General features: G+C 44.6%; 1 protein-coding gene across 2 annotated transcripts; it reads left to right on the top strand.

Moving 5' to 3' along the window:
- The first annotated feature begins 110 nt into the window (after positions 1 to 110).
- On the top strand, positions 111 to 25026 carry CDC27 (cell division cycle 27). Of its 2 annotated transcripts, none has more exons than XM_066204849.1 (19): positions 111 to 317; positions 5521 to 5596; positions 8687 to 8834; positions 9819 to 9944; positions 10869 to 10966; positions 11486 to 11640; positions 11762 to 11976; positions 12449 to 12563; positions 14529 to 14644; positions 14770 to 14869; positions 15101 to 15308; positions 16243 to 16412; positions 17681 to 17833; positions 19080 to 19288; positions 20072 to 20189; positions 20418 to 20546; positions 21276 to 21350; positions 22261 to 22441; positions 23697 to 25026. In XM_066204849.1, exons 1-19 carry the CDS (start codon positions 291 to 293, stop codon positions 23777 to 23779), a joined length of 2502 nt encoding a protein of 833 aa, XP_066060946.1. In that variant the 5' UTR covers positions 111 to 290; the 3' UTR covers positions 23780 to 25026. The 2 variants fall into 2 exon arrangements, with proteins under 2 accessions (XP_066060946.1, XP_066060945.1); XM_066204848.1 differs by having other exon boundaries at positions 112 to 317; positions 16240 to 16412.
- The last annotated feature ends 1361 nt before the right edge of the window (positions 25027 to 26387 follow it).

Genomic DNA, 26387 nt, shown 5'->3' with positions numbered 1-26387 from the left:
AGCGCTTTCCTCCCGGCTGCCGAGCGCGGCTTTCCCAGCTGTTTTCCGTCGACGCTCGGCTCTTTCCGCCTGCGCCTTCGGGTATTTCCGGCGGACGGTTCGGGTGTTTCCGCCGCCGGTTCGGGCGGACTCGGCGCCCGCCGGCCTCGCTCGCTCCGGTAACGGTCGGTGCGGGTTCAAATGAGCCGCGGCCGGGCCGGGCCCCGCCGTGACTCGCTCTGAGCCGGGCCGGGACCGGGGCCGCCCCGCTCGGGCTCGGCGACCAGGAGGCGGAGGCCGGGGAGAGCAGGATGACGGTGCTGCAGGAACCCGTCCAGGTACCGACCCCCGGGCGGCTCAGGCCCCAAAGCCCGGCCCGGCCCGGCTTAGGCCGCCCCGCCCGCTCCGGGGCCGGGGCTCCGGGCCGCTGCCGGCGGCCCCTCGGCCGCTGGGCCCGCAGGACCTCCAGCTCCTCCGCCCTCCCTCCCTCCCTCCCTCCCGCCGGAGCCCGCCCGGCTTCCCCTTGCAGCCTCCCGTCGCCATCCCCGGGCCGGCGGCGCTCCCCCTCTGCCCCCCGGGCCCCCGGGGGCCGTGTCGGGCTCCGCGCAGCTCCTCGGCCCGGTCGCCTCCCGGGAAAGGGGCCCCCGCCGATCCCCCGGGAGACCTGTTGATACTTGGCTCACCTTTCTGCGTCTGCTGCCGTGTCGTGTTTAAATGCTCGCAGCGTGCTCGGAGCCCTTCGTGTGGTGCGAGTGAAGGACGTTCCTTCTTCCCAAGGAGTTGGTTCCTTCGGATTGATGGGAGACCTAGGAGAGAAAATAATGTAAATTTCGTTTTTCTCTCGTGTTTCGGTCTCCCTGCAGTTACTCCGATGGGTTTCCTGTTCTCGTGCTCAGCCTTCCCATCCAAAAGTCGTGATTCACAGAATTAAGAGCTGCCTTTTCTTTTCTCAGTTCCTGTATGCCCATTCTCTGACTATTCATAATCTCCATTAATCAGTCTTCTTATTCATGTTCCCATTCTTTTTTAAAATGTATTTTTAGCATTTTAACAGGATGATTTCGGGCTTTTTTTCCTCATTACAGCAAGAGGTTCCTGGCAGCAGTGTCTTGTTAGAACACGATTGTGTTCTGTAATGAACATAGTGAGAATTCTTGCTTTTGGCTCTTTCCTTTCTAATGAGAAGGTGAAAGGAGAAGAAAGGCTGCTGCGGAAAACCATCCTGCTGCCTTGCCCTGTCTTTGGAAGATGGTGGCAGTGAGGGCATTCTTGTAGACCAGGTGTTTGTGTCCTTGGTGCCCCTCATCCCCTCTGGGAGCAAGGCTCAGTGCAGTGCTGGAAATGCTTTTGGTCCCTCCTGCAGAGGCCATCCTGCTCCACTGGTGTTAGCCGTGGAGCTGGGCTGCTTGTTTTGCATCAGTTGGATATTCTAGGAAAACACGGGATTACAATAGAGAAGGAAGCAAGAGTGCACCGCAGTGGGAATGAGTGAGGCTGACAGGAAACAATACTGAATGTTTCCGGTGCTGTGTGAACCAGACTGACCGAGTGGAAATACCTGCTCTTCTGGGAGCCCCTGACAGAAATGTGGGGTCTTGTTGTGGTCTTTCAGCAAGGTAAAGACCTCTCTAATGCTGTTCTCCATCATTAACCTCTTCCCAGCTTGGATGTTTTGATGAGGCTTTGCTGTGTTGGCTATAACTATTTAGACTGACTGTATCTATTTAGATTCTGCTTTTAAACGACAGGTCATTCCTTTAGCAGTAGTTCTGCTGCTGTCAGTTTTACTGCTGTTCCTTGCTTACAGGAGTGCTGGTAAGTTTAGGGTTTTTTTGTGACTGGGTCAAGTCCATTGCGTTTCTCAGTTCCCAGTTTAGCTGAAGTCCATGCACTTAGCTCTGTTTTTATAATTGTCTTAAATGAAATGGTTGGGGAAGCTGACACTAGTTCTCATTTTTGTCATTGCAGAGATTTTTCCTGTCTGTTTGTCTGTTCTCTCCCAGCCTTTCAGATGTCTACAGGGCTCAGCATTCCAGGAAAAAAATGTCATCCTGACATCCTCACAGCTGTGATGTTACTTATTTGTTACAGCGAGGCAGATAAATAACAGAATTTGTGCTTGTATGTGGCCTTATAACTATTGTGCTTTAATTACATGAAATTCACGTCCCAGAAGGCATTCTGGCCACTGGTTAGGGTTTTGCTAACTTTTAAAATTCTTTTAAGTGGAGCAAAGTGCCAGAGTTTACAGCCCTGTGCTGTACTTCCTGGTACGGTCAATTTAAAACCCTTCAGCTCCAGCATAAAATTCTGTGTCCCATGTGCTGAGAAACAGGCTGGATGCCTTCCAAATACTGCTGAAAAACATCTTGGAAAGAAAATGAGCACTTTGCTTGGAATTTAGCTGTTCAAGGTGATCGTCTGCTGTGACTCACTGGAATGGTGCCTGAACTTGGCTGCAGACTGCAGGACCAACGTGTGCTGGTTCAGCGGGCAGAGTTTGTGTGTCTGGGGAATGCAGCACAGCCCATCCCGGGGCTCTCCTTCTCCCTGCCCACCCTGAAGACTGAAATCGTGGCAGAATCTGCCCAGTGTGGCAGTACAGGCTGAACAGCTTGGAAAATAATTTCTGAGGCTGTGAAACTGTCAGAAGAGAACATCTCTTAGGAGTTCTTTGGCTTAGATATGAAGTGACACTTGGGCAATGCGCAGGATTTTCTGGGTAGAAGATGGACCTGTCTGAATCAGGTTTTGTTTTCCTGCTCTCCTCTCTGAAGACGCCTCGCTGCGGGGCTCGGTATGGTAGTTTTGGAATTCCCTGTTCATTTTGCATTTCAAATTAATTATTTTTCAAAAGAGTGATTAGGACCCGGAGGTTCATCCTCTCTGCAAGCACACTTGGATAAAATGTGGAAACACTTCCAACTTTTCTCCTTCCCGTGACGCAGGGCTGAGAACACTCTTGTGGTGTGGTTTAGCAATTGTGTACCACTGGTGCTGCGTGCATCCATTGTGCTTCTTCTAGAACAAGCTAAATTGCTGTGCTGTATTGAGATTCATGTTCCTGTCCTAAACGGTGGGCAAGAAATCCTCTTTTTTGAGGCACAGTCATGGTTTAGACATCTGTTCTCATGGGAAATTGTTGCTGCATAGGTATGGCTGATTCCCTGCTGCCTTCCTTTCCTCTTCCTGCTCTTTTAGGATATTGTGTGTGAGGATCCGGACTCCGGCATGGGTCAGCTCAGGGCAGGAGGCACATTTTGGGCTACAAAATGATAAGTGCTACAGAATGGGGATTCTACCAGCCCATTTCTTGCTTTCACTGGGGCTCTGCTCCGCAATGATTGTAAGAGTTACACTACACACTGGCTCAAATAACAAAGTGGCTGTGACACAGCTCCAAATCCCTCGTGTCCCCTCCTAGCCTTTGGCAGGATTGTTCCTGGCAACTTGCTCTTGTTTGAGCAGTCAGATGACCCTGATTTTCCCATTCCCACCCCCACACCTTTGTTTTGTAAGCTGGCTGAGTTCCAGCCCTGCAAAGACAGGATTTTTAACCTGCCACAACTTGGCTGGATTCATCTAAACATCACTTGTGACTTGGTGAAGGAAGAGCTGCTTTTGGGAGCAAGAGAAACAGGAGACTTTGGGCTGCTCTGGCTCCAGGATGGCTTTAAAGGTTGTAACCCTGACCTTCTATCTCCCTGTTTGTCCTGCTCTTCTGCAGGGCATGGAACCACCTTCAGCCTGGGGCCTTTCAAGGCAGCAGGGAGGAATCACTTCAGGAGGCTCACTTACCTGAAATATGAAATACAACCAGAGAGAAACAATACTATCTGTATTGTAATGATCAAACTAAGAGCATTCACTTTCAAATACATCCAAACACTTTCACACAAGCTTGAAAGCACCTGTTGGTTCTTAAGTGTATTCTTGGGATCTACTGCTAGGAGAAAACAGGCTCTCTGTAGAGATTTGTGTATAATATTCCCTGTAGTACTTGGGAGCCCTGGTGTGTGCTGTTCATGACGGCTGTGTGGGCTTCCCGTGAAGAGAACTTGCACAGTTTTCACACCCTGTGTTTGTCAAGTTTGTGTTGGAAGAAGTAGCATATGGTACATGTAACTCTGTGATGTTTGGATTTTTTTTTTTTTTTGACGAAATTGGCACTTGCCTTTCCCACTGGGAATAGCACTGTAGGGTGGTATTGCTGTGGAAGAGTTCTTTTAGTTTTGGAGTGTCTCACGGGTTTTAGAAGCAAATTCTATTTGTCTTTGGTTGCTGGTGAGCATTTAAAAATTCTAGATCAGAGTGCCTTGAATCCATAAGTTCAGATCTCGTCTGGGATCAGTAATAGCCAAACTACTGCAAAATGTCTCTGCTGCTGATGGAAAAGGGCTTTGGAACTGGAGAAAGACTCCAGATGGGAAGGAGCTGCTGTCCTGATCCCAGCCCTGCCCACCTGGGAGCACAAACTCTGATGAGCATGCACAGCACCCTTGGAGTAGGTGGGGAGGAAAGGCTGAACAGATCTTAAATGATTTTTCAAATCCCAGCCTTCTTTTACAGATAACAGACAACTTTTAATGTGATCTGAAGAAAGTTGGCCAAGCAGTTTGTGTGAAACGCTCTTATCCCAGCGCTCCACAGCTCTTGTATGTCAGCTGCTGCTGACAGCCGGGCAAGTGAATGACACCTGCTTTGCTGGTGTGCAGGTTGTACACCTGTGTGCACGTTTGTTCCGCTGGAGTTGTGTCATCCTTCTGGTCTGCACTAATACTGGTTGTCACAAACCCAAACTTGGTGCTCACTGAAAGGAAAACAGTACCTGGGAGCAGGATTTGGCCGAGTGTGAGTGTGTGAGCAAATTCAGCAGTAGGTTGTGTTCATCTGTGGCTGTAGACTATGAGTTGTCCGTTTCATTTGCATTGCACTTGTTCTTGGGTGCTGCTTCACAGCAGTTGGTGTCAAGGAGGTGGCTGAAGACCCAGCAAAATGCTGCACAAAAAGCAGATCCTGTTCACCTTGGCCCTTAAGGGAGCACTGGTGCCTCTTCTGGGAAGGTCCTTTATACCAAGATGTTTAATCAAGTCTTATCTTGGCCATCCTGAACATTGGGAGGTTTCTGGGCCCGTTGGGTTTTGGTTTGGTGTCTCGGGGTGATGCTTTATTGGGATACGCTGGCCAGTTGGGGTTGGATTTTGGTTTTATCTTTACTGTAGGTGGTGGTTGGTGGTAGTTTGCAGTAATTCCTGCTAAGCTGTGCTCCAGGCTCAGACTCAGTAATTTCTGAGGGGTTTGGATGATTAGAGAAAAACTCTAAGGTTGATTCATGACTTCAGTGCAGAGTTTGGTGGGGTTTTTAACCCTCCTTACTTACAGCTGAAACAAACACAACCTGGCTGGCATGTTTATCCTCCCCTTTCTTTTTACGGCTCTATGAAACCAAGCTGAAGTTTGCCTTTTGACAGTAAGAGGTAATGAGATTTTTTGCATTTCCAGAGCTGCCCACTAAATGGAGATGGTTTTCTTGCCTTGCAGGCTGCGATCTGGCAAGCACTGAACCACTACGCGTACCGCGACGCCGTGTTCCTCGCAGAAAGGCTGTATGCAGAAGGTGTGTACTTCACAATTTTACTTCACAGTTACAAAGATTTTTTTCAATTTTAATTTGGGATTTGCGAGCCTCTGCTCCTGCTTCGTTTTCTTCCTGTTCTGATAATGAAGTTTAGCTTTCTGCTTGGGGAAGGCAGAGGAATGCCTTGCAATTAGGTTGGAAAATCAAATCGTGCAACAGCAGCCGTGTTAATTTACAGTAAAATCTCCTTAAAATTGAACTCAGATTTGTGTGTTTAAGTGCAGTGTTTACAGTGATCTGGTTCCTGGTGTCGAATGGGAGAATGTTGGGGTTTTTTAATAACCCTCAAACATTGCATGTCTTCCAAGGGCACTTGAGGCTAGATGCAGCTCACAAATTCTACAAATTGGCTTGACATTGAAAGCTGTCTTTGCTAATAATGCTGCTCAGATTTGTTGATTGGCTCAAAGAGAGTCTTGTGATGGTGAGAGAAAAGCACTGTGAAACTGAGACAGTGAGAATCAGAACATATGGAACAGGTATCTCCTGCTGAATCCCTGCTAATTGTTACTTCATTGTAAAGCTGTCGGGGCTCGGGTGTCTGGGGTAGTGAGCAGGCAGCAGTAACACAAATCTCTACTTTCTCTGGGCCCTTCAAACAGTTTTTTTGGTGTGTTCTAGTACTTTTATTTCTTTTACCCTTTTCTCCCTGACCTCAGATAAGCTTTTTGTTTCTCTGTACTTCTTTCTCCTTGATACTGGTGGTCAGCTTTCCTCCTCTATTTTGGAAGGTGTTGTTCCCTAACCACTGACACAAAAAACTCTCCAATCCTTTAGCTAAAATACAAGCATCATACAATTTCCCATGCCAAACAACCTGAGCTTATGGTTTGAATTAAACTGTATAAGCTATTTCGTGCTCTGTTTTGTAATGAAATATTTTGCCTGCCATGCCCACAATGCAGTTCTTAACAATGGAAGCACAAACCTAAGTTTTGAGAAATAAAGGCTTCTTTTTCCTTGTGTCAGGGTTACAAATGGGATCTGGGGTGTTTGATCTGGCGCTGAAATGAGAACTCTTGTGTAGAATATTATGCAACCTGATAATCCAGGTGTTCATGAGGGAAATAGTATTTTAGGGATGACAGAGCTCCCCTGAACACAACACACTGTGAGGTGCAGGGAAATGGTAGATTGAAGGTAATTGCCAAGGATTTAGGAACAAAGAGAACCCACTTTTTGCAGCAGCCAGGAGAAAAATACCTGACTTGATAGTGACACATCTTTACAGAATAATTCTCTGCAAGAACACTTCAAACAGCCTTTTTCAGTGGCCAGCAGTGCTGGGAGCAGCATGAATGCTGACACTTGGTGCAAGCAATTAACTGCTAACAAAACATCTGGCTCCTGGTTAAAATAAGTGGTTACACTGCAGAGTGGAAGCTGCAGAACTTGAATACAGTGGCTCCATGTTGGCAGCAGTGATTTTACCCTGAGAAGAACTTCTTTTAAGTGTACCTGCAATTACTGTCCTTGATGGGACGTCTGTGGCTTTCCCAGAACTCTCAAAGTCTGTTAAAGTAGCGGATAAAAATTGATTTAACTTGAATTTTCAAGAAGGCTTTCTGGTGTTTTTAGGATAAGGCTTATAAATGTTCTCTGTTTGGGTCTTCTGTTTCCATTGTCACTGTCCGGGTGATGACAAAAACTTAAAATAATCAGTTTTCAGTGAAGCAAAGGATTTTGGCAGATTCCCAAAGAGATTTTTATATGGTGCTCATATTGATTTTTCTAAAGATTTCCCTATAGGCGGCTGAACAAACATCAAAATTGTTTATTTAATGCTGGATTCCGTTTGCAGGATAATGTCTTCTGAAAAGTATAAAGGTAATGTGAGTTTATTAATTGTTTGGAGTTTCAAGTTGCTTGTGCTCATACATAGCTTTTGATTTAAAATATTACTGCGTGAGGGTGATTTGAGTGTAACTTTGGGGAAGTGCAGAGAGTGGGTTAAGCCACCACGGATGTACGAAATCTGTGACTTTACAGAAAGGATTGAGGTTACTTCAGGGGTCAATTCTGTCCTTTATGGTGTAATCACAAGTGGGTTTGACCTCAGTCTCAAACCTGCATGCCAAGTCAAGCTCTTTGAGTAGGACATCCTCAGTGTGGTACGTAGTTCATTGCAGTGGAAGAAAATGTGGGAGCAAACATCAAATCTAAATAGTTCCAGTCTCTGCCATAAGGAAGTGTTTCTGCCCTGATCCCTCTTTTTTAAATAGAGGTGAGTTTTCCTGATGCTTGCCTACTTCATCCAGCATTTAGAAACCTGTGAGATCTCAGCTTGGGCAAAGGATTTATGGAACCACAGAATCCCAGAGTGGTTTGGGATGGAAGGGACCTCAAAGCCCATCCAGTTCCACCCCCTGCCATGGGCAGGGACACCTTCCACTGTCCCAGGTTGTCCCCAGCCCTGTCCAGGTTGTGGGAGAACTTGTCCCTATTGCTTGTTCCCAGCATAAAGCAGCCAAAGCATCTGAGTGGTGCTGTTAAGCCACGTTCCCAATGAAATAACGAGAGTAGGCAGCAAAAAGACAGGACTCAGTGTTGGTAACTGACCACCTTTGATAGTCATTAAAATCAGAAAATCTTCTCCACTGAGAGATGTGAAGGTAAAACATTGAGTGCTTTAGAACAAGAACAGAAGTCAAATTGCAGATGGAGAAAGACCACTTGAAATTGGGAATAAAACTACCTACCTGTGCACTCCTGACAGCAGTGCAAAGTGTGGTGACACTGAGCCAAGTCAGTCTTCCTGTGGCCAACAGGTTGTTAAAGTAGCTCTGCCCTTGGCTTGCTGCTGTTCTAACTGCAAGTGCCTCATCACTGATTCAGGGTGGGTATCCAGAAGGATCAAAGTTCCCTTACAGCTGGATGTTAAGAGCTGATCTGACCGGCCAAGGAAATGGCACAGGAAGTTTGGTAATCACCAGTAGATAAAGCAGACTTCATTCCGGAATGGATTTCTAATACCAATACCCGTTTTCTTCCATCTTGTCCGTACTTTTACTCCCTGCTCCCAAATTCTTTGTACTAAAATGATGAACATCTGATGATTTTGTTTTCCAGTACACTCAGAAGAAGCACTGTTTTTACTGGCAACGTGTTACTACCGCTCAGGAAAGGCCTACAAAGCTTACAGGCTCCTAAAGGGGCACAGCTGTACCACCCCTCAGTGTAAATACCTGCTTGCAAAATGTTGTGTGGACCTCAGCAAGTAAGTAAATCCTTCACGTTCTGTCCAGGGTTACAAATAGATTTCTCTTTGGAAGATGTCATCTTGTATAAACTAGAAATTCATTGGTCCTTCAGCACAAAAGATTATAAGGTCAATTTATTTTGCTTTCAGATACGGATCTAATGAGCATTAACCTGTGTTGCAAAAACCTCTCGAAGTTGTTGAGTAACTTAGACAGGAATTGCCAAGCTGTGTAGAGAGGAAGCAGACCTCTTATGAGCTCATTCATACAGCTCTGCCTTATTTTCTTGTGGGGATGGTCTGAGAGATGCATATACCTGCAAGTAAAATTTCAGCTGGTGGCAGGAGAAGGTGATTTGTTTGTTCAGGTGTTTGGGCTGCGATGCCTGAAAAATGCCTCCCACCGCAGCAGTTGTATAAAGTAATTTTGAAGCCTGACAGCCAGTGGCCCATTCCATGTGAGTGGTGCTGCTCCTGCAGGTGGAGGAAGTGCAAATTGAGCCTTTGTTCTCCTTTGGAGCCCTTCTTGCAAGAAAGGAAGGCATTGAAATCCCAAATCCCTGCCATATCCAGATACTGGCTCTCAGCTCGGTGCATGGGGGGCCTTGCAGATCGTATTTCTGTGGGGAACAAAGCCAAATTAAGCACTGTTTTAGCTTAGATAAAGCACCTTCAAAGATCAAGTGTCTTGAACATTTTCTTGTCCTTCATCCCAGGACTGGTCACTTTTGGAAAAGTCGTGCTGTGTTTTGTGCCTCTGCTCTTGGGTTCGTTTGGGGTTTTTTCCCTCCCAGTAGAGCTGTTTGACTGCAGAGTCCTGAACCTCCCTGTTGTAGAGGAACCCATCAGTTACTTAATGTTCATTTGCAGAAACTGGTTTGTGGTTTAAAACCTGTGAACACTGACAGTGGATTTCTGTTTTTGTTTGCAGCAGGGTGAAAACACTGGACTGCCAGTACTGTGAGCCTTGTAACCCCTTTAAACCTCTTGTTTTTTAAAAAGGCTTGCAGAAGGAGAGCAGATCTTGTCTGGTGGAGTGTTGAATAAACAGAAAAGCCATGATGACATTGTTATGGAGTTTGGTGACTCTGCATGCTTTACACTCTCCTTACTGGGACATGTCTACTGGTAAAGTTACTTTTTCATTTTGCCCTGTAAAGTTGGGAGGTTTTTACTTGACTGAGCCCAAGTTTAGTCAAACATATCCTTAGTCATTACAGGAGACCCCTCTCTGGGTTGCACCATTTTGGAGCACGATGAATTCAGGTGGATAGTTGTGGAATCGGTCTGATTTGGGAATGCAGGAATGGTTGTTTTCACCCAAAGACTGAGAACACAAATTCCTTTTTCCCAGCTGAATAAGAATGCAGTCCAGGAGTCTGAGTTTTTAATATCCCTTTGCATTTTCTCTGATTCTTCCCTAAGAAAAAACTCTCAGCTTGTTTCTCAGTGTTACCATTTAGATTTTTACTATCTGAGTTACACATGTCTAGCTCTAACCTTCAAATCAGAGTTCTGAGGGTGCCAGGCAGAATAACTTGACACATTTAAGTGTTTTGATTTTGCCAAGATCCAAGAAGGTTTTCAGTAAATGTGAACGATTGATGGAATAGGAGTAGTTGGCCTCTTGGATTCTTCTCTACTGTATCTATTCTCAATTATTTTCAAACTTCTTTGTAGCCAAATACATAATTGTTCAGTTTAGCCCCTAATTGCTTTGCAAAAATATTATCCATAGATACTTAAGATGGCTGGAAGGCTGGCAATCGGGTTACTGTTAGCAAAAAAGAAACAAGCTGCTGCAAAGAACTGCATCTTCCTAAAAATGAACATTCTCAAGCTATTCCAGTGCTTATGTAACTTTTTTTGACAACTGTGTCTAAATATGTCAAGTAACTTCAAAAGAACTCAGTATTTCTTGGGCTTGGAAAATGAAGAGTGTTTCTATGCCTCTCAACGTGTTTTTGTTTTTCAACTCCTTTTCTGGAAAACTCTCTTGGACAAAAGTGCTGTTCTGAAGTTTCCCTGTGAACTGTTTCGTTCTTTTTGCAGCAAGACAGACCGGCTTGCCAAAGGATCCGAATGTTACCAAAAGAGCCTTAGTTTAAATCCTTTCCTCTGGTCCCCTTTTGAATCACTATGTGAAATAGGTGAGTCTGCAGAACTGTTTTACTCATGTAACTCTTTGGAGATATTTTTGGGAGCAGAAATTAATTTAAAATACTTTGCCATTGTTTAAAACTTCTGTCTTGTTTTCTTCCATTTTCATTATTTATACATTTCTGGATCTAACAATCCAGATGTGCTTTCCAGCCTACATTTAGTAGACACTTAGAATCTGTTTCTGAGAATAGCTTGAAAAAACAATAAATGAAAATTATTAAAAATATTGATTATCCAGGGTTTTGTAGCTGAAGAACAGAAGAACACTTCTGCTTTAGTGCAAAGGGCTCAGAGTGACCTGGTCTAGTGAAGGATGTCCCTACTTACTGCTGAGGGTTGGAATGAGATGTTCTTTAAGGTCCCTTCCAACCCAATCCAAATGTTCTATGATTCTGTGAAATGTTTTAAAGCATTTCAAAAATCCTTTGTCCCCTGTCTTTGCTTCAGACTGGATATTCAGTGTATAGACTCAGGAATGACTATTAAATCTCCTTCCACTCTTACAGGTGAAAAGCCAGACCCTGACCAAACATTTAAATTAACATCCTTACAGAACTTCAGCAGCTGTCTGCCCAACACTTGCACAACGTTGGTGTCTAATCACAACATATCCCACAGACAGCCTGAGAGTGTCCTCATGGAGACACCCCAGGACACAATTGTGAGTTTTGCTCAAACCATTGTAAAGTCATTTGCTAAAAGCAGTTCGTTTTATCAGCTTAAATGAAAAATGTCAGTCAAACTATACCCTGAGTACCTGAGAGTTGCCTTTTATCCTTCAGGAGTTGAACAGAATCAACCTAGAGTCCTCCAATTCGAAGTATTCCTCCTTGAATTCGGATTCCTCCATGTCTTACATTGACTCGGCTGTGATTTCCTCGGATTCTGTCCCTCTGGGGTCAGGAACTGCCATACTGTCCAAACAGGCTCAAAACAAACCAAAAACTGGACGGAGTTTACTGGGGGGACCCGCAGCTTTGAGCCCACTAACTCCAAGGTAAGTCCTTGGGGTGGCCAACCTCTGCCCGGGGCTGAGCTGCTGCGGCTCTTGGGGGCTTGGAACAGGAGGTGGTGGAGACAGACACACGTGGTGGTGGGGTTTGTAAACAGTGCTGTACAAGGGAAACCCAAACAACTTCAGGAACTGCTCTTGCTCCTAGGGTTGATCTCGTCTGGTTTTTAAACAAACAGTTGGTTATTTGGAGAGGAATTGTTGATTCAAGATACTGCTTATTGCCATGTCCTCACTTGAGGAACCTCTGAAGGAATACACTACTGCTCTGGAATAGACTTCATTATGAAAGGCTGCTGTGAAGGGCTTCTCGTGAGCTACAGCTCCTGGTGATGCTGTGGGTCCCTTCCAGCTCAGCACATTCCATGATCTGGGTCTCTGTTTTAAGCCCTGCATCGGCCCAGCTCTCCAGGTCTAACATTCAGATGCTGACCCTTCGTCTCTGGTTTGTTCTCAGCTTTGGAATTTTGCCACTAGAAACCCCGAGCCCTGGAGATGGATCCTATTTACAGAACTACACCAACTCCTCCTCTGTGATCGATGTGCCATCCACCGGAGCACCTTCAAAGAAGGTACCTTGCATTCTGGGGCTCAGCTGCTCTTCTGACAGCTTGACAATGCAGTGCACTTTAAAGAAGAATCCGAAACACAGAGAAAAAGCCACGTGAGCTGTTTTTTTCATCCCCCCAGATGCCCAGCCTGTGGTTGCTGGACTAACCTAGGGAAAATCTCTGTTCTGTCCATCTCCCATCATAGAGGGTTGTACAAACACTGAAGCTTCCAAACAAGAGCAGATTCAAACTTTTCAGTTTGCAGTGTGGAGTGTGAGGACCTGGAATTTGTGTTTTATTTATTTGATGTATTTTCTGAAGCCTCAAGAGAGCTGAAGCTACTGATCTCTTGCAAGTAGTTCTTGAATTGTAGTTTACAGACCAGAGTAATAAAAATCCTGCTGCTGGTCTGTGAAGGACTGAGAGAATGGTGCTGTTTCACTCAGCGAAGTCTTGCATAGGGGAAACTAAAAATTTTCTGGTTTACTCGGGAAGAAACTGCTATAGTTGCCATAGTGATAAATGAGAGGTGGAATGTTGGTGACAGTTGAAGAACTATTTGTTCCTTTCTAAAAACAAAAACCTGAGGATTTTTCCCTGTATTTTTAGTAATTCCACAAGCTGCATGAGGGGTGTTGGTGTTTTATAGGGGGCAGTATTTTGAAATAGTGTTGAATCTCCCGAAAAGGAGAACTTGAGTTGCCACATCTCCTCTGGACAAATCTTGATGCCCACCTTGCTGTGCCATTCTGAAAGGGAATTTTGGGAACTGTGCTGAGACAGTCAGTTAGGAATGTGCTTTGTTTGGCTGATCCAGTTCCCATCCTGAACTTGTTCAGGACCATTTGAAAACAGTGGCTTGTTGTGAACTGCACATAGAGGAAGGTAGATTTCCACAAGTCTGAAAGTGGAAATAAAGTTAGTGAGGTGCAGCTCTTCTGTGAGCTGAAAAGCTTTGGGGAATCGAGTCAGATTTGCTGCTGTTTTGTTGCTTTGCTCAGTGTGACACAACAGCACCGAGGTGTAAATTTCACTACTCCACACCTAGGCCCTGCCCAGATGGGGCTGTGCCACTACCAAGACACAAATATTTGATGCATTTTAATAAACAATTTAAATTCTGGTTCATGCTTTGTCCAGTGCAAATTGTGACTGTGCCAGTTCCACTTTGCTCCTCCAGTTCTGTGTCAGACAAGGTTTGGTGGAGCTGTGGCTGAACAGAGGCAGTTTCCTAGGAAACACTTACATAAGTGAATGAAGCATTAGGATTAATCCAAAGGCTTCCTGTCTGAGTGGGCAAGTTTCCTTGCTGGCCACCTAAACCATCCTCTGGTAACAGAATCTGGGAAAGGGAGGGAAGGACAGAGCTTTAGAGGTTGGGTAATGCACAAACTGGCATTGCTCGTGCTGGTGTTGATCCACTCGTCCCTTTCTGGTGCCTCTTCCAAACAGCCATCGCTGAATTGAGTGTTGGTGTCCCTGGAGTGGCCAGAAAGGTAATTTTTATAAGCATTTTTTGAAAAAATAGGAAGAGGAGGATCTGTTCTGGAAACAGGCTGAAGTGCTGTGCAGTTCATGAATGGCTTCTGAATGGGATTGTAATGGGATAATTCAAAAATCTTTTTCTTTCCATTTTGTTGTGTTTTTTTTTCCAACTTTCTGCAGGAAAAAGCCTTTAAATATGATGTCTTTGAATTCCCTTTTGTTCTTACACAAGCACTCTAACATATAGTTTCTTGCCACTAGATGGAGAGTCTAAATTTTCAAGTACTGTGCCTAAGCTTGTAGACTTGGTGTTATTAACAGGTAGAAGGAGAAAGAAACACTTTTGATGGTTTCCCCTTGTGTGGGGGAACCCTCTCCTTTATTAAAATAATTCTGTTTCTCTTTGTGCAGTGTTTGGTGGGTGGAGTGGGTTTGGTGCAGCAGAGATGGAGACTCCTGGGTGACAGAATAACAAACCTATAGAAACTCTGTGTTGTGCAGACTGTCAGCAGGATCAGCCAGGCTGGAACGAAATCTGTCTTCTCCCAGAGTGGGAATAGCCGGGAAGTCACTCCAATTCTTGTTGCACAAACACAGAGCTCTGGTCCACAGACGAGGTAAAAGAAATAAATCATAAGCACTGGAGTGTTTTTGTTTAAAACAAAGCTAATAGCTGTTACTATTAAAAGTGGAGCAAAGAAGCTTGCTTTCCAACGTGTAACTTTTAAATTTCTGTTCTCAGTACAACACCTCAGGTATTGAGCCCAACCATTGCTGCTCCACCCAACGCGCTGCCTCGACGAAGCTCTCGCCTGTTTACCAGTGATAGTTCTACAACCAAGGTACCAAACTCCAGGGCTGCAAATCCCTGCCCTCCTTATCCGTGCCACTGTGCCGGCTGTTCATTTGCACATCTTCACAGCAGCTTTAGCAGCTTCAGAACAGATTCTGCAGGGAGCAGGGCGTGACTGGGCATTGTTGTTACACATAATTTTACACAGTTCACTCTCAAGTTTAGATTTCTGAATTTAAAAGACTCTTTTATATGTAACTCTTACTTTTCTTATTTGCAGGAAAATAGCAAAAAATTAAAAATGAAGTTTCCACCTAAGATTCCCAACAGAAAAACAAAAAGTAAAACAAATAAGGGAGGAATAACTCAACCAAACTTAAATGACAGTTTGGAAATTACCAAACTGGACTCTTCCATCATTTCAGAAGGGAAAATTTCCACTGTTGCACCACAAATCCAAGCTTTCACGCTACAGAAGGCAGCAGCAGGTCTGTTTGAGCACTGTTGGGCTGTAGCAGAGTAAAATCTGATCTGTCTGGGTTTTGATGTTACTGCAATATTCGCTTCCTTCTCATTTCGTTTAGTGTGCAGCTCTCACCTTTGTATAGTGATAAAAACTGATTTTATTCAACATCATCTTGTTAACTTAAAAACGTGAAGAAATACTGAGAGTGGTAATTGTCAGCAGATACATCTTGCAAGCTCTGGTCCTTATTAATGATTAAAGTATTTTCAAAATATTAATATATAAAGTATTATTAAATTATTATGCAATGCATTAATCATGATAATAGAATAAGTAATGTTATTATAAGTGTTGTTACGAAGCATAACTTCAAAATTTTAAAGTATATAATTTATGGCAGTGTTATCATCCTTGGAAACTGGTTCAGAGGAGTTGCCCATAACCCAGTCATCTCCCCTCAACATGGCTTTATGTAGTCTGTTCCCCCTTGGTATTTCCCATTTGTTTAAAAAGAAGTCTTTATTCAGATTGTCAGAAAATCCTAAGCAAAATGCTGAATTCCCCTCTTTTGGCTCAGTAGTGTTTCCAGGCAGCAGGAGAATGTATCCATGGCTACCAGGCTTGTGGAAACTGCTCAGACCTAGAGAAATGTTTGAATAGCTGCTGGAAATGCAGAACGCCACTCGCCCTGAGCCCCAGAGTTTAGGACTCATTATTTTCACCTTCCCCTACATGGGCTGATACTCAGAATGTCATGCTCATGTTAATTAAGTGTATAATGTTAAGAGTATATAAACCTTGTTTGGAAACTCCTGAAAGCTTTTCAGAGGCAAATTCAGGAGCAGTGCACAAGGTATTAGCACTTCCAAGTAAATAAGTCTCAGCTGTCTTTTTTTTTCTCTTTTTTTTGTTTTTGTTTTCCCCCACTTTTATTTATTGTGTTTTTCTCCTAGAAGGTTTGATGAGCCTTCTCCGGGACATGGGGAAAGGTTATTTAGCCTTGTGCTCGTACAACTGCAAAGAAGCCATCAATATCTTGAGCCATTTGCCATCCCACCACTACAACACAGGCTGGGTGCTGTGCCAAATTGGGAGAGCTTACTTTGAGCTGGCAGAATACATGCAGGTAGGAACTGGGGCTGGGCCTTCCTCTTCTCACTTTGCTTTGGCTGTTTTACCCAGAGCCTGCAGATCTCCTGTAAAATCTTTGGGAAGTCTGTGGTTCTGGTAAATGGATAAATATAAAAGTTACACCTGGAATGGATTTAGATCTTGAATCTGCTTCATTCAAGCTTTATCATTGAGCTTTCCTAAATTTTTTTCTTAATGTTGTTTCCTCTTGTAGGAAAGGGTCTCCTCCTTGTGTGTCCTGTCTCTGCCTCCTGCTGTGCTGGTGGAATTGTTTGCACTGCATAGTTTTAGAATAGATCACTCAACAATTTGAGCTCTAAACCAAAAACCTTCTCTCCATTCTAGTTAATTCTGATCACATCAGTGACCCAGTTTCCCTTCCAGCCTCCCAAATGAAGCCTTGGCACAGCTGAGGTGATGCCAAACTGCTCCAGAATCAGCAGTGGGCAGTTCAGGGTCATCCCGCGGTCCTCTCCTCGGCACTGCTGTCCTGACAGCTGATGTGCCCGTTTGCTAAGTTTTAAAACACTCCTTGGCAGAACGTGTGCAGGAGACGCAGGAGAGGGAGGTTTTGAGCTGTGCACAGTCTGTTTCGAGATGGAACATGCTGGTGCTTTCATAGGTTATTTAGAAAGGTGAGGATACAGATTTTAGTCACAGAATTCCAAGGTGGTTTGGGTTGAAAGAGACCTCAAAGCTCATCCTTTCCCACCCCTGCCATGGCAGGGACACTTCCACTGTCCCAGGCTGCTCCCAGCCCTGTCCAGCCTGGCCTGGGACACTGCCAGGGATCCAGGGGCAGCCCCAGCTGCTCTGGGCACCTGTGCCAGGGCCTGCCTGCCCTGCCAGAGTACAATTCCTGCCCAGTATCCCACCCAACCCTGTCCTCTGGCAGTGCAAAGCCATCACCCCTTATCCTGTCTCTCTTTATTGGCATGGTTAACAGTCATAACTGGCCCATAAAAGTCTGTTGCACTATTTCTGATTTTGTGGATGATGTTTTTGCCTCGCTGGAGCGTGGATAGAAACAGGAGTGCAGCTGAGTCAGCAGGAGGGAGGGCTGGCTGTGTTCCTGCTGGCATAAATATCCTGGGATACTGTCGCTTCCTTCCCTTGAAAGGAAAGTTCCAGGACTTGCAGCTCTGTGTAGGACACTTAAAAAGCAAAGAGGATGCTCGGGCTGGACATGAGGCCCTGGACCTTGGCCTCTGTGCTCTGCCTTTGTGGGTGGAATTTTATTTTAAGTTTTATTTCTGTTCTCAGGCTGAGAGAATATTTTCAGAAGTGAGGAGGATTGAAAACTACAGAGTAGAAGGCATGGAAATCTATTCAACCACACTCTGGCATCTGCAGAAAGATGTTGCCCTTTCAGTTCTTTCTAAGGATTTGACAGACATGGATAAAAACTCACCAGAGGTATAAAATGCTGTGGGCTTGAATGAGAAGAGGGGAACTGTACGTGGTAAAATCAGTGATTCAGAACAGAGCCTTGAGCTCCAATCCAGTGAGCTCTCCAGTGGGAATACACCTGGGCCTGGCAAAACTGGAGAGGGAGGTGGCAGGGTTGTCTGTTGAACTGCTGATGCCTGAAATGGCTCCTTAAAATTTGAATATCAGCTTACGTGGAACAGGTTGAAACCTTTCATCTGTTAATGGTTATTTAAATTTGCCTTGGCACCATTCAACCAGGAAGATGAGTTAGTCAGTCACTCCTGCTGCCAGCGTGCAGAGATAAGGAATATCTTTTTCCTGTACCTTTTAATTGCTGTCCTTAATTCCCTGGCACTTAAAATATTTGTTCTAGAATTTATTTGCAGACATGATGTTGCACATTTTTATACCAAAGTCCATTAAACTGAAGGGTGTGTGTAATGTAGTCACAATGTGCAAAAACCCAGAAATCTTTCAATGAGTGCTACAGTGAAAAAAAAAAAGAAGAGATGTGAATTGATAAATGTGCCCTTAAGAATGGAGACAATTGTAGAGGATTTTGGAAATATTTTTGGTGGGGGAGGAAATCCAATTCATGTTGTCCTGTTATTTTGTCTAAGAGAGGAAAACTCAAACCCGGTGAAGCAGTTGGTGGTTGTAGTAAGATTAGTCAGGATAGAGGGAAATGCAGATCCTAATCCAAGGAGTAGAAAATAATTATGTGCTTTGGCTGTGATGCTAAAAATTTTGGGAAGTGAGGGACCCCAGGCTGTGGTATTTATAGTCTTGATGGGTGCTGAGCAGCAGGGAAAGAGGAGGTTGTTGCTGAAATTCTTCCTCTGCAGATTTGTCAGTTAGAGGGAGCTGAAGAAATAAAATACCATCTCCCCCTTTGTTATTCTTCAATATCAAAGATATTTTATTTCTGGCCATTTCAACAGCTTCAAAAGCTTTAGTCATTAGTCCTCAAAGGATCTAATTGGCACAGACTTGTTGGGTGTCCATGGATTCTCCCTTTCTGTACATCAGCTTGCTTGTTTGCTTATTTATTTATTTTAGAAGTGTTTAGCCCTGCTTGCCTCACAGGAATGAACCTGAACTGTTTTTACTTTTTAATCTAGGAGTAAGTTATTTATAATTATTTAAAGCAGTATAGATAAATGTGTTCAGCTCAAGCTTAGTCACTCAGAGTTGTAAAAAGGGTTCTGCTCCTGCCCTGCTGTTGTTCCAGGCCTGGTGTGCTGCAGGAAACTGCTTCAGCTTGCAAAGGGAGCACGACATTGCCATCAAGTTCTTCCAGAGGGCCATCCAGGTGGATCCAAACTATGCCTATGCCTACACCCTGCTGGGCCACGAGTTTGTGCTGACAGAAGAACTGGACAAAGCATTGGCCTGTTTCAGGAACGCCATCAGAGTCAACCCCCGGCACTACAACGCCTGGTAAGTTTGGCTTTGTCCCCTGCTCCTCCCTTGGGGCAGAATTCCCTCTGGAGGAACATCTCCTGCATGCTGCCACTGCTGTAATTCCATGGAGTCACAGTCTGGCTTGGGTTGGAAGGCACCTCAAAGCTCATCCAGTCCCCCCCTGCCATGGACACCTCCCACCACCCCAGGTTGCTCCAAGCCCCGTCCAGCCTGGCCAGGGATGCTCCCAGGGAAGAGATAGCCACCATCTACCTGCCACTCTTCCCCCTGGAACAGAGCAAAGCCCTTCCCGCAGAGGATGTGGCCGGCTCCTTTCACAAGGAAGGCAAAAAATTGGAAGTTTTTCTAGTTTTCACAGATTTCGGCTGTATTACCCCTGCTAGTTTGTTCTGCTGGGCAGCATTCTTGGTGCATTGTGCTTCCTCAGGTGCAGTTGGAGAGATGAGATCTCAGCCTCTTCATACGTTAGGACACACTTAGTTTCTTACAGCTTTTTAGTATATAAAGCAGTAAGTTAGATCTGGGAGTGTGAGGCACTTAGTGTTAATAACTTCTGTGTGCTTTTTATTTAGCAGTTACTTAGCCAGTCTTCCTGTGTATCACACATCAGTTCTTCAGCTACCCAAAGGATTAAGAAAAGAAAGAAAATTTTAGACAGCTTTTTCCCCCAGGAAATCCCTTCCCACCCTAGATGGCGTTGGCAGGACCACAAACCATTCCTGCCACGTCACGTTCACTGACAGAAACTAATTTGGTTAAAATCCAGTCCTACTTACCAGAATTGTTTCTCTGCTGCAGGTACGGGTTGGGAATGATTTATTACAAACAGGAGAAATTCAGTCTGGCAGAAATGCATTTCCAGAAAGCACTTGATATCAACCCACAGAGCTCAGTCCTGCTGTGTCACATTGGAGTAGTAAGTACATGGCACTTAACTTGGGTGGGGAGAAGGGTTTGGGGTGGGGAGGAGGTGAGGAGGATTTTTTTTCCTGTGAGGAGGCTTGTTCAGACTTGGTGCGGAATTGGACAAATACTTTTCTAAAGGAGCAGATTGTAAGTAAACATGGTCCAAAGAGTTTGTCCTTGCCCAGGAGATGAGCTGTCATTTTTCCCCTTTTAGAATTGTTCTCTCTCTGTGTGCCAGGTCCAACATGCGCTGAAGAAATCCGAGAAGGCTTTGGACACTCTGAACAAAGCGATCAACATCGACCCCAAGAACCCACTATGCAAATTCCATAGAGCCTCGGTGTTGTTTGCAAATGAGAAGTACAAGGTCAGTCTCGGTGCTCGTGGCAGCCTTGAAATTCCTGTAGCTGGGAATGGGGATGCCTTGGGAGCTGAATGTTTTTACAGGTCACCCTGGGGAGCACCAGGGCTTGCAGGAAGAGCCTGGGACACGGGAAGCATTTGCTTTGGCAAGTGCCACCCTCACCACGTGGTGTGTTAAATGTTTTGATTGTAATGAAATCTGGGGCCAACAGGTGCTGCTTTTTACATTATTATTGCAGTCCGACCCACTATCACGAGTTTATACTAAATTACTAAAAAACCTCAGCCAACTGCCCCGTATCCAGTTACAGCAGTAAGAACCAGCTGCTTCCAAGGTTGTGTTGTGGAGTGAAAAGTCAGAAGTGAAGCAGTTTTGGGCTGATCCCCTGCTGACCTGAACCCTGTTTAGAATAAGAGAAGATCTTCCCACAGTGTTTATCCAGTGACTTTTCCTCTGGCCCGTGTTCTTTAGCTCCAGGAGACAAGCCAAGTCTGTTTTGAAACTTGCCTCAGAAATGTGTGTGCACACTGAAAGGGAAAACTTTACTTAAAACATTTTTTTATTTCTAACTGTGCACACTAAATATTTCGCAGTTGAATTTTTTAATGATGCCCGGTGACTGTCACAGCAGAGTAAACGGCTCCAGCATCAAGAACTAGTTTAAAAGTAGAAGTTTCGCTAGAAGTGTTTGGTTTCAAATGCCTAACTTAAACACTCTTTCCAACCTTTCAGTCGGCTTTACAAGAACTTGAAGAACTGAAACAGATTGTTCCCAAAGAGTCTCTTGTTTACTTTTTAATAGGAAAGGTAGGTAAAACTTCACTGTGATCGTAAATTCTTTGGTTTCCTTTGCTGCTTGATGAGAAAACTTGATGCCTGTCACTCAGATGCTTGGAGGAGTATTCTAAAAATTCTTGAAACTTTAAATAAGGCTTAGTGCTCACAGCTGTATTATGTGCCAGCTTTCAAATGAAAAGGACAGTTCAAGAGAGCTGGAGATGATAGTCCATCCCTCAGTCAGCAGAGCTGGTTATTTGCACATGTAACTATTAAAATATCGAATCACATTCTCATGCATTGTGTCAGAAATACTGAATAAGAAGCAGCCACATTCCAACCTTTCTTGTGTGACATGCCAGAGAAGTGATCTGGTGACAGAAATCCTCCTTCCCACCACCTTCTCTGCTGATGAGCTTTAAATAACTTCTGCAACTTACTGCTGGGGGGTGTCTGGTCACTTGGAAGCACCAAGCCAAACTTTGCTCTAACACGGTGCTGGAGAACTCTCTATCAGCAAGATTGCTTTATTTTGTTTAAACTGGAGAGAGATAAAAGGATTTGTGCTGAACTGTGTTCACTGGTATTTGTCCAGGAGTAGCTGGACCTCTGAAGTGACATGAGAGTGGTCATGTCTTGACAAACTGAAGTATTTTCACTGTTTAAATGCTCAACACAGATAAATAACTCCTTCATCTGTCCTTAATGGTAAAGAAGCTCTTAGCAGAGTTTAATCCTTTCTATTATTTTTAAATAGAAACACTTGCTCTTTCTACACATATTTGTTATTTCCCTCAAGGCTCACATAATAAATTTTTCACATCCACCCTCTGTTACTTTCCATAAAACATCACTGAACTGTGGCTTGGAAGATTCATTGCCCAAACCTTCAAGTAGCAGCTCCATGTAAATGTAGCCTTTTCTGCTGTTTTCTTTCTAGGTTTATAAAAAGCTGGGTCAGACACACTTGGCCCTAATGAACTTCTCCTGGGCGATGGACCTGGATCCCAAAGGAGCCAACAACCAGATCAAGGAGGCCATTGACAAGCGTTACCTGCCCGACGACGAGGAGCCCATCACCCGCGAGGAGCAGATCAGTGAATGTTACCCCTACGAGTCAGGTCTGTGCTCCCGCCTGGCCCAGCTCTGCAGCTTTGGCCGCTCAGGGGACGGGAGGAGTGCCAGGTTTAAGAAGTGAGATGTAACTCTGGAGGCTCTTCGCTCAGAATTCATTCATTTTCCCTACAGAAAGCGTGGCCCGAAGGGTTGTGAAATTCCTTTAGATGCAGTAGGACAGAGATTGTGGTAACTCTAAATTTATACAAATCATGGGTGGCTTCAAGAGTATCCCAGGAGAGCAAGACATTCCCAGGGCTGCAAGTATTCCACCATAAAGCATCAAATAACTTCAGAGTAAATGAATGGCAGCTGAAGTTGTCTGTAGATGCTTTTTCAGAATTTAAACTGAATGTTGAATCAAAGTCCTCGGTGTGCTGAACAAGAGAGGTGGCTTTTGATGAAGGTCATGGAAGCAGTTTGATTTGGATCAAGAGAAAATAAAACACTATGGGGAGTAATTCACAGAAAGGAACAGCCCAGGTTTTTCTTCTCTCAGCTTTTGATTATGAACCTAAATTCCATAAAGCATGGACAGTCATTGACCTATCTGCAGGCAGAAATGGAGATAAAATAAATGCTAATAGGCAATTTAATTCTCTTCCTGTAAAGAAGGAAATACAGCAGGATTTGGACTCTTACTAATAGACAAATGCTGTGTCCTGCATTTGCAGATTCTCAACTGAAAAACAGGGAAAAGGGACAGCTGTGTATCACGTTGGTTTTTATTGGTGCTGTGTGCTTTTTATTAGGGGAACTTTACCCTGCACTGCACTTCTGGAAGTATCCAGAGCTTTTCTCTCCCTGCTGTTGTAATTGGGGTAATTTCAAGCCCCAGCTCCCTGGGCTGAGCCTGTTCTGACCAGGAGATGGAGACAGAGACTGGAACTGCTGAGCAACACCTGAGCAGTACAGGAAAAAACCCCAAAGACCAATCAAAGAACAACAAAAAAATTTAAAAAAGAAAAAAAACCCAACAGTTTAATCTGTCCGATAAGCATAAACAAATTAAGTGTTGGCCTGTGTCACAGTTCAGCTTCCCTGGCTGTGCAGAGAAAGTGTCAAGAGTTCCACAGCCTCAGCTGAATGATCCTCTCATTCATGGGACAAATTAAAGTAATTTAAGGTAATTTGGGGGGAAAATGGAGTTTTTTATTTCATGCTTTGGCTGCCCTGCCTTTGATGGGCTGGGCTGGGTGGTGGGGGAAGCTTTGCAGTGGGAAGTCACCCCGTGACCCCGAGGTCTCTTTCCCTCTGCAGTGGGCACAGACGAGTCCCAGGAGAGCAGCATGACGGACGCGGATGACACGCAGCTCCACGCCGTGGAAAGTGATGAATTTTAACCTCCAAGAGCCAGTGTCTGAGCTTGAGTGTGTGTGACTGGTACTGTCGTGTTCTCCCCTTCCTTGGCATCCTGGGTTCTACATCTCTGAGCCAGCACTGTCGTTGTTTTCCACTGACACCACGAGTGCACCTCAGACCTGAACTCGGCAGAGTTCATGGCAGTGCAATATCCAGCTGCTGCTGAGTCTGGCTAGTTGGCTCTTACACTCTTCTGGCAGTGACTGAGGAGAAAATGCTGGGTTTGGACTCCCCCTTGCTGGGAAAAAATATCATGGAAGACAGACTTGCAGTTTGCAGTATGGAAGCCAGTAGATGTGGGGATAGTACTAATGACGAGGTGTCTTGTTCTTTTTCCAGAAATGTGTCTTAGTTTGGGTCTTTCTCGGTAAGCAGAGTGCTGAACCTCATTTCCAAGTTCTCCAAGGACAGTGTTGACAAACAGGCTGTTCAAGACTTTTGCATATTGTAGTGTAACTTAAATGCCAGGGAGTGTCAATGACCTTAAAGCTGCAGTGTCTCCAGTGAGCAACCAGGACTGGGCGTGTGTCAGGCCACGTGAAACATCCCTGTCCCTGCCCAGAGTGCAACTGCAGGAGAATCACACTGCAGGATCAGAGCTTTCATCAAATGCTTTCACGTTCTAACCATGAGTTAATTTATTCACCCGGTTTTGGAAAGGTCAGTGTTTACTTTGTATTTCCGTCAGCACCACCTTGCTTCATTCTTCATGCAGCCCTTGACTTGTTCTTCCCCTTTGAAGAATAAAAATTAATAAAGGGAAAAATCAAGAGAGAAATGTAGATACAAGTGTATTGTGAAACATCAAACCCTTAATCCTGTGAGAGTGGGAAGACTGGAAGCCTTAATACAATCAGAACCTTGGTCAAATGCGTCAAATAATTGTCTCAGATCAGTCCCTTCTTAAGTCTGGTATCACTTTGAAAACTATTTTGTAAAGTGTGGTCCAAGCAGGATGCAAAAATGTGCAATTTTTCTGTCTTTTTCCTTATTTTTTTAAGCTGTTCTTTCAGTTTTTCCGTTCTAGGAACACTTTCCTTTCCTCCAGGGTCTGTTTCTGAGAGGAGAAAGCTGTGCCACGTTAGTGAGTCCAAACTGCTCTCTGTAGCGTTCTGCAGCAGCAACTGGTGCCCTTTGTGCAGTGATGATAAAGAAAGTGTATGATACAAGCAGTTTTAAAGAGCAATTTATGCCTAATAAATTGGGAATGATACAAATTTCATAGCAACGTATTTGTTGTGATCAGTCTTAATGGTTTTTTGTCTTCTTTTTTTTAATCTATTGGTTTTTAGGTGTCTCTTAGTTTCCTTTACACTTCAATTTCTTTTGAATTCTGTCCTTGTCCACTTGGCACCTCTTCTGTCCCAGCTTCTCTCTGGTCAAGAGCCACATGGACACCTTTATCCTTTGAAAAATCACCCCCTAGTTTGGAGCAAAAACAGATCTCTGTGGTTTGGTGGGTTTTATTGAAGTAGGAGGATGGGCAGTAAAATAGGCTTCAATTCCCCTCACAGGGTGAAAAAACCCCTCTAAAATCTGAGGAATTTAGAGGTTAAATGAGCTTTGTGCCTCTGCCTTGCACTTTGATCACTGGGCCTGGAAGGCTGATGATTGATTGTGGCACATCTGGGCTGGATGGAGGATTCCACGCGGAGTCCTGTGACCCCAGGGTGATTCCCCCTTCCTGGAGAGCCTTCCCTGGGGAAGACACAGGGCTCAGGTGTCCCTGGAACTGCTCTGCACCCAGGGCAGAGCTCCCAGGCCCTGCTCCTGAGGTTCCTGTGTCTCTCCCTGTGGTTTTCCCTCACTGGATGAGGCTGAGCAGCACCTCCTGGTAAGGTCTGCAGGCAGCACTGGTGGAATGCCACTAAATTACCGTGTTTATTGGCTTCCTTTTGGTTCCCAGCATATTTTCTAAACAAAAAGCAGGAGGAAGCAGGTGCTATTCACTTTCCCGTAAAAGAATGTTCATGTGGGGACCAGAGATCCAGGAACTGCAGGGGCTGTTTTCCTTTCTCTTTGTTCCCTGAAAACCCCAGTAGAACTTGCAGCCCCTTGGAGAAGGCTCCTAAGTCAGCTGGGATGTTCAAGGGATGTCTGTGCTATTTGGGAGATTTAATATGTGAAAGCATTCCTGGCTTTATATGTTCATCCTACCTTAAAGGTGTTTTTTTTTCCCCCAACAATCTAGGGTCACATGTAGCCCATGCTGCTATATTACGTTCTAAGGAAAAACACAACATTAGTATTGAAAGACTAAAATTTGGCTCTTTGAGGAGGGACAGAGAGGAAGAGGCTGAGCATGGAGGCACTGGCAGGCAGGTAAAGCAAGTGTTCACTGAAGAAAATTAGGGAACTGTCATTTTCTTACAACAAAACCATGAAAGAATGCAAAGCCTTGGGTGTGGTGTTACTATTTGCATTGAAACAATGTAATGTCTTTTCTTGATTTTTTTTGGGGGGGGGCTTTCCTTGATTTTTTTTTTTTTTTATTTCAAAAATTGTACAGACCTAGGGGGGAAAAGTCTTTTCTGTTAATATATTTGCAATTCATGAAAGGATGTGGAAAATCCAAATAAATTACTTTTA

This window comes from Chamaea fasciata, unplaced genomic scaffold (assembly GCF_029207755.1).
Source record: "Chamaea fasciata isolate MVZ Bird 193981 ecotype frontalis unplaced genomic scaffold, bChaFas1.0.hap1 SCAF_27, whole genome shotgun sequence".
Taxonomy (NCBI): Eukaryota; Metazoa; Chordata; class Aves; order Passeriformes; family Sylviidae; genus Chamaea; species Chamaea fasciata.
Note: the sequence above shows the minus strand (reverse complement) of the source record. Positions and strands in the feature narration are given on the sequence as shown.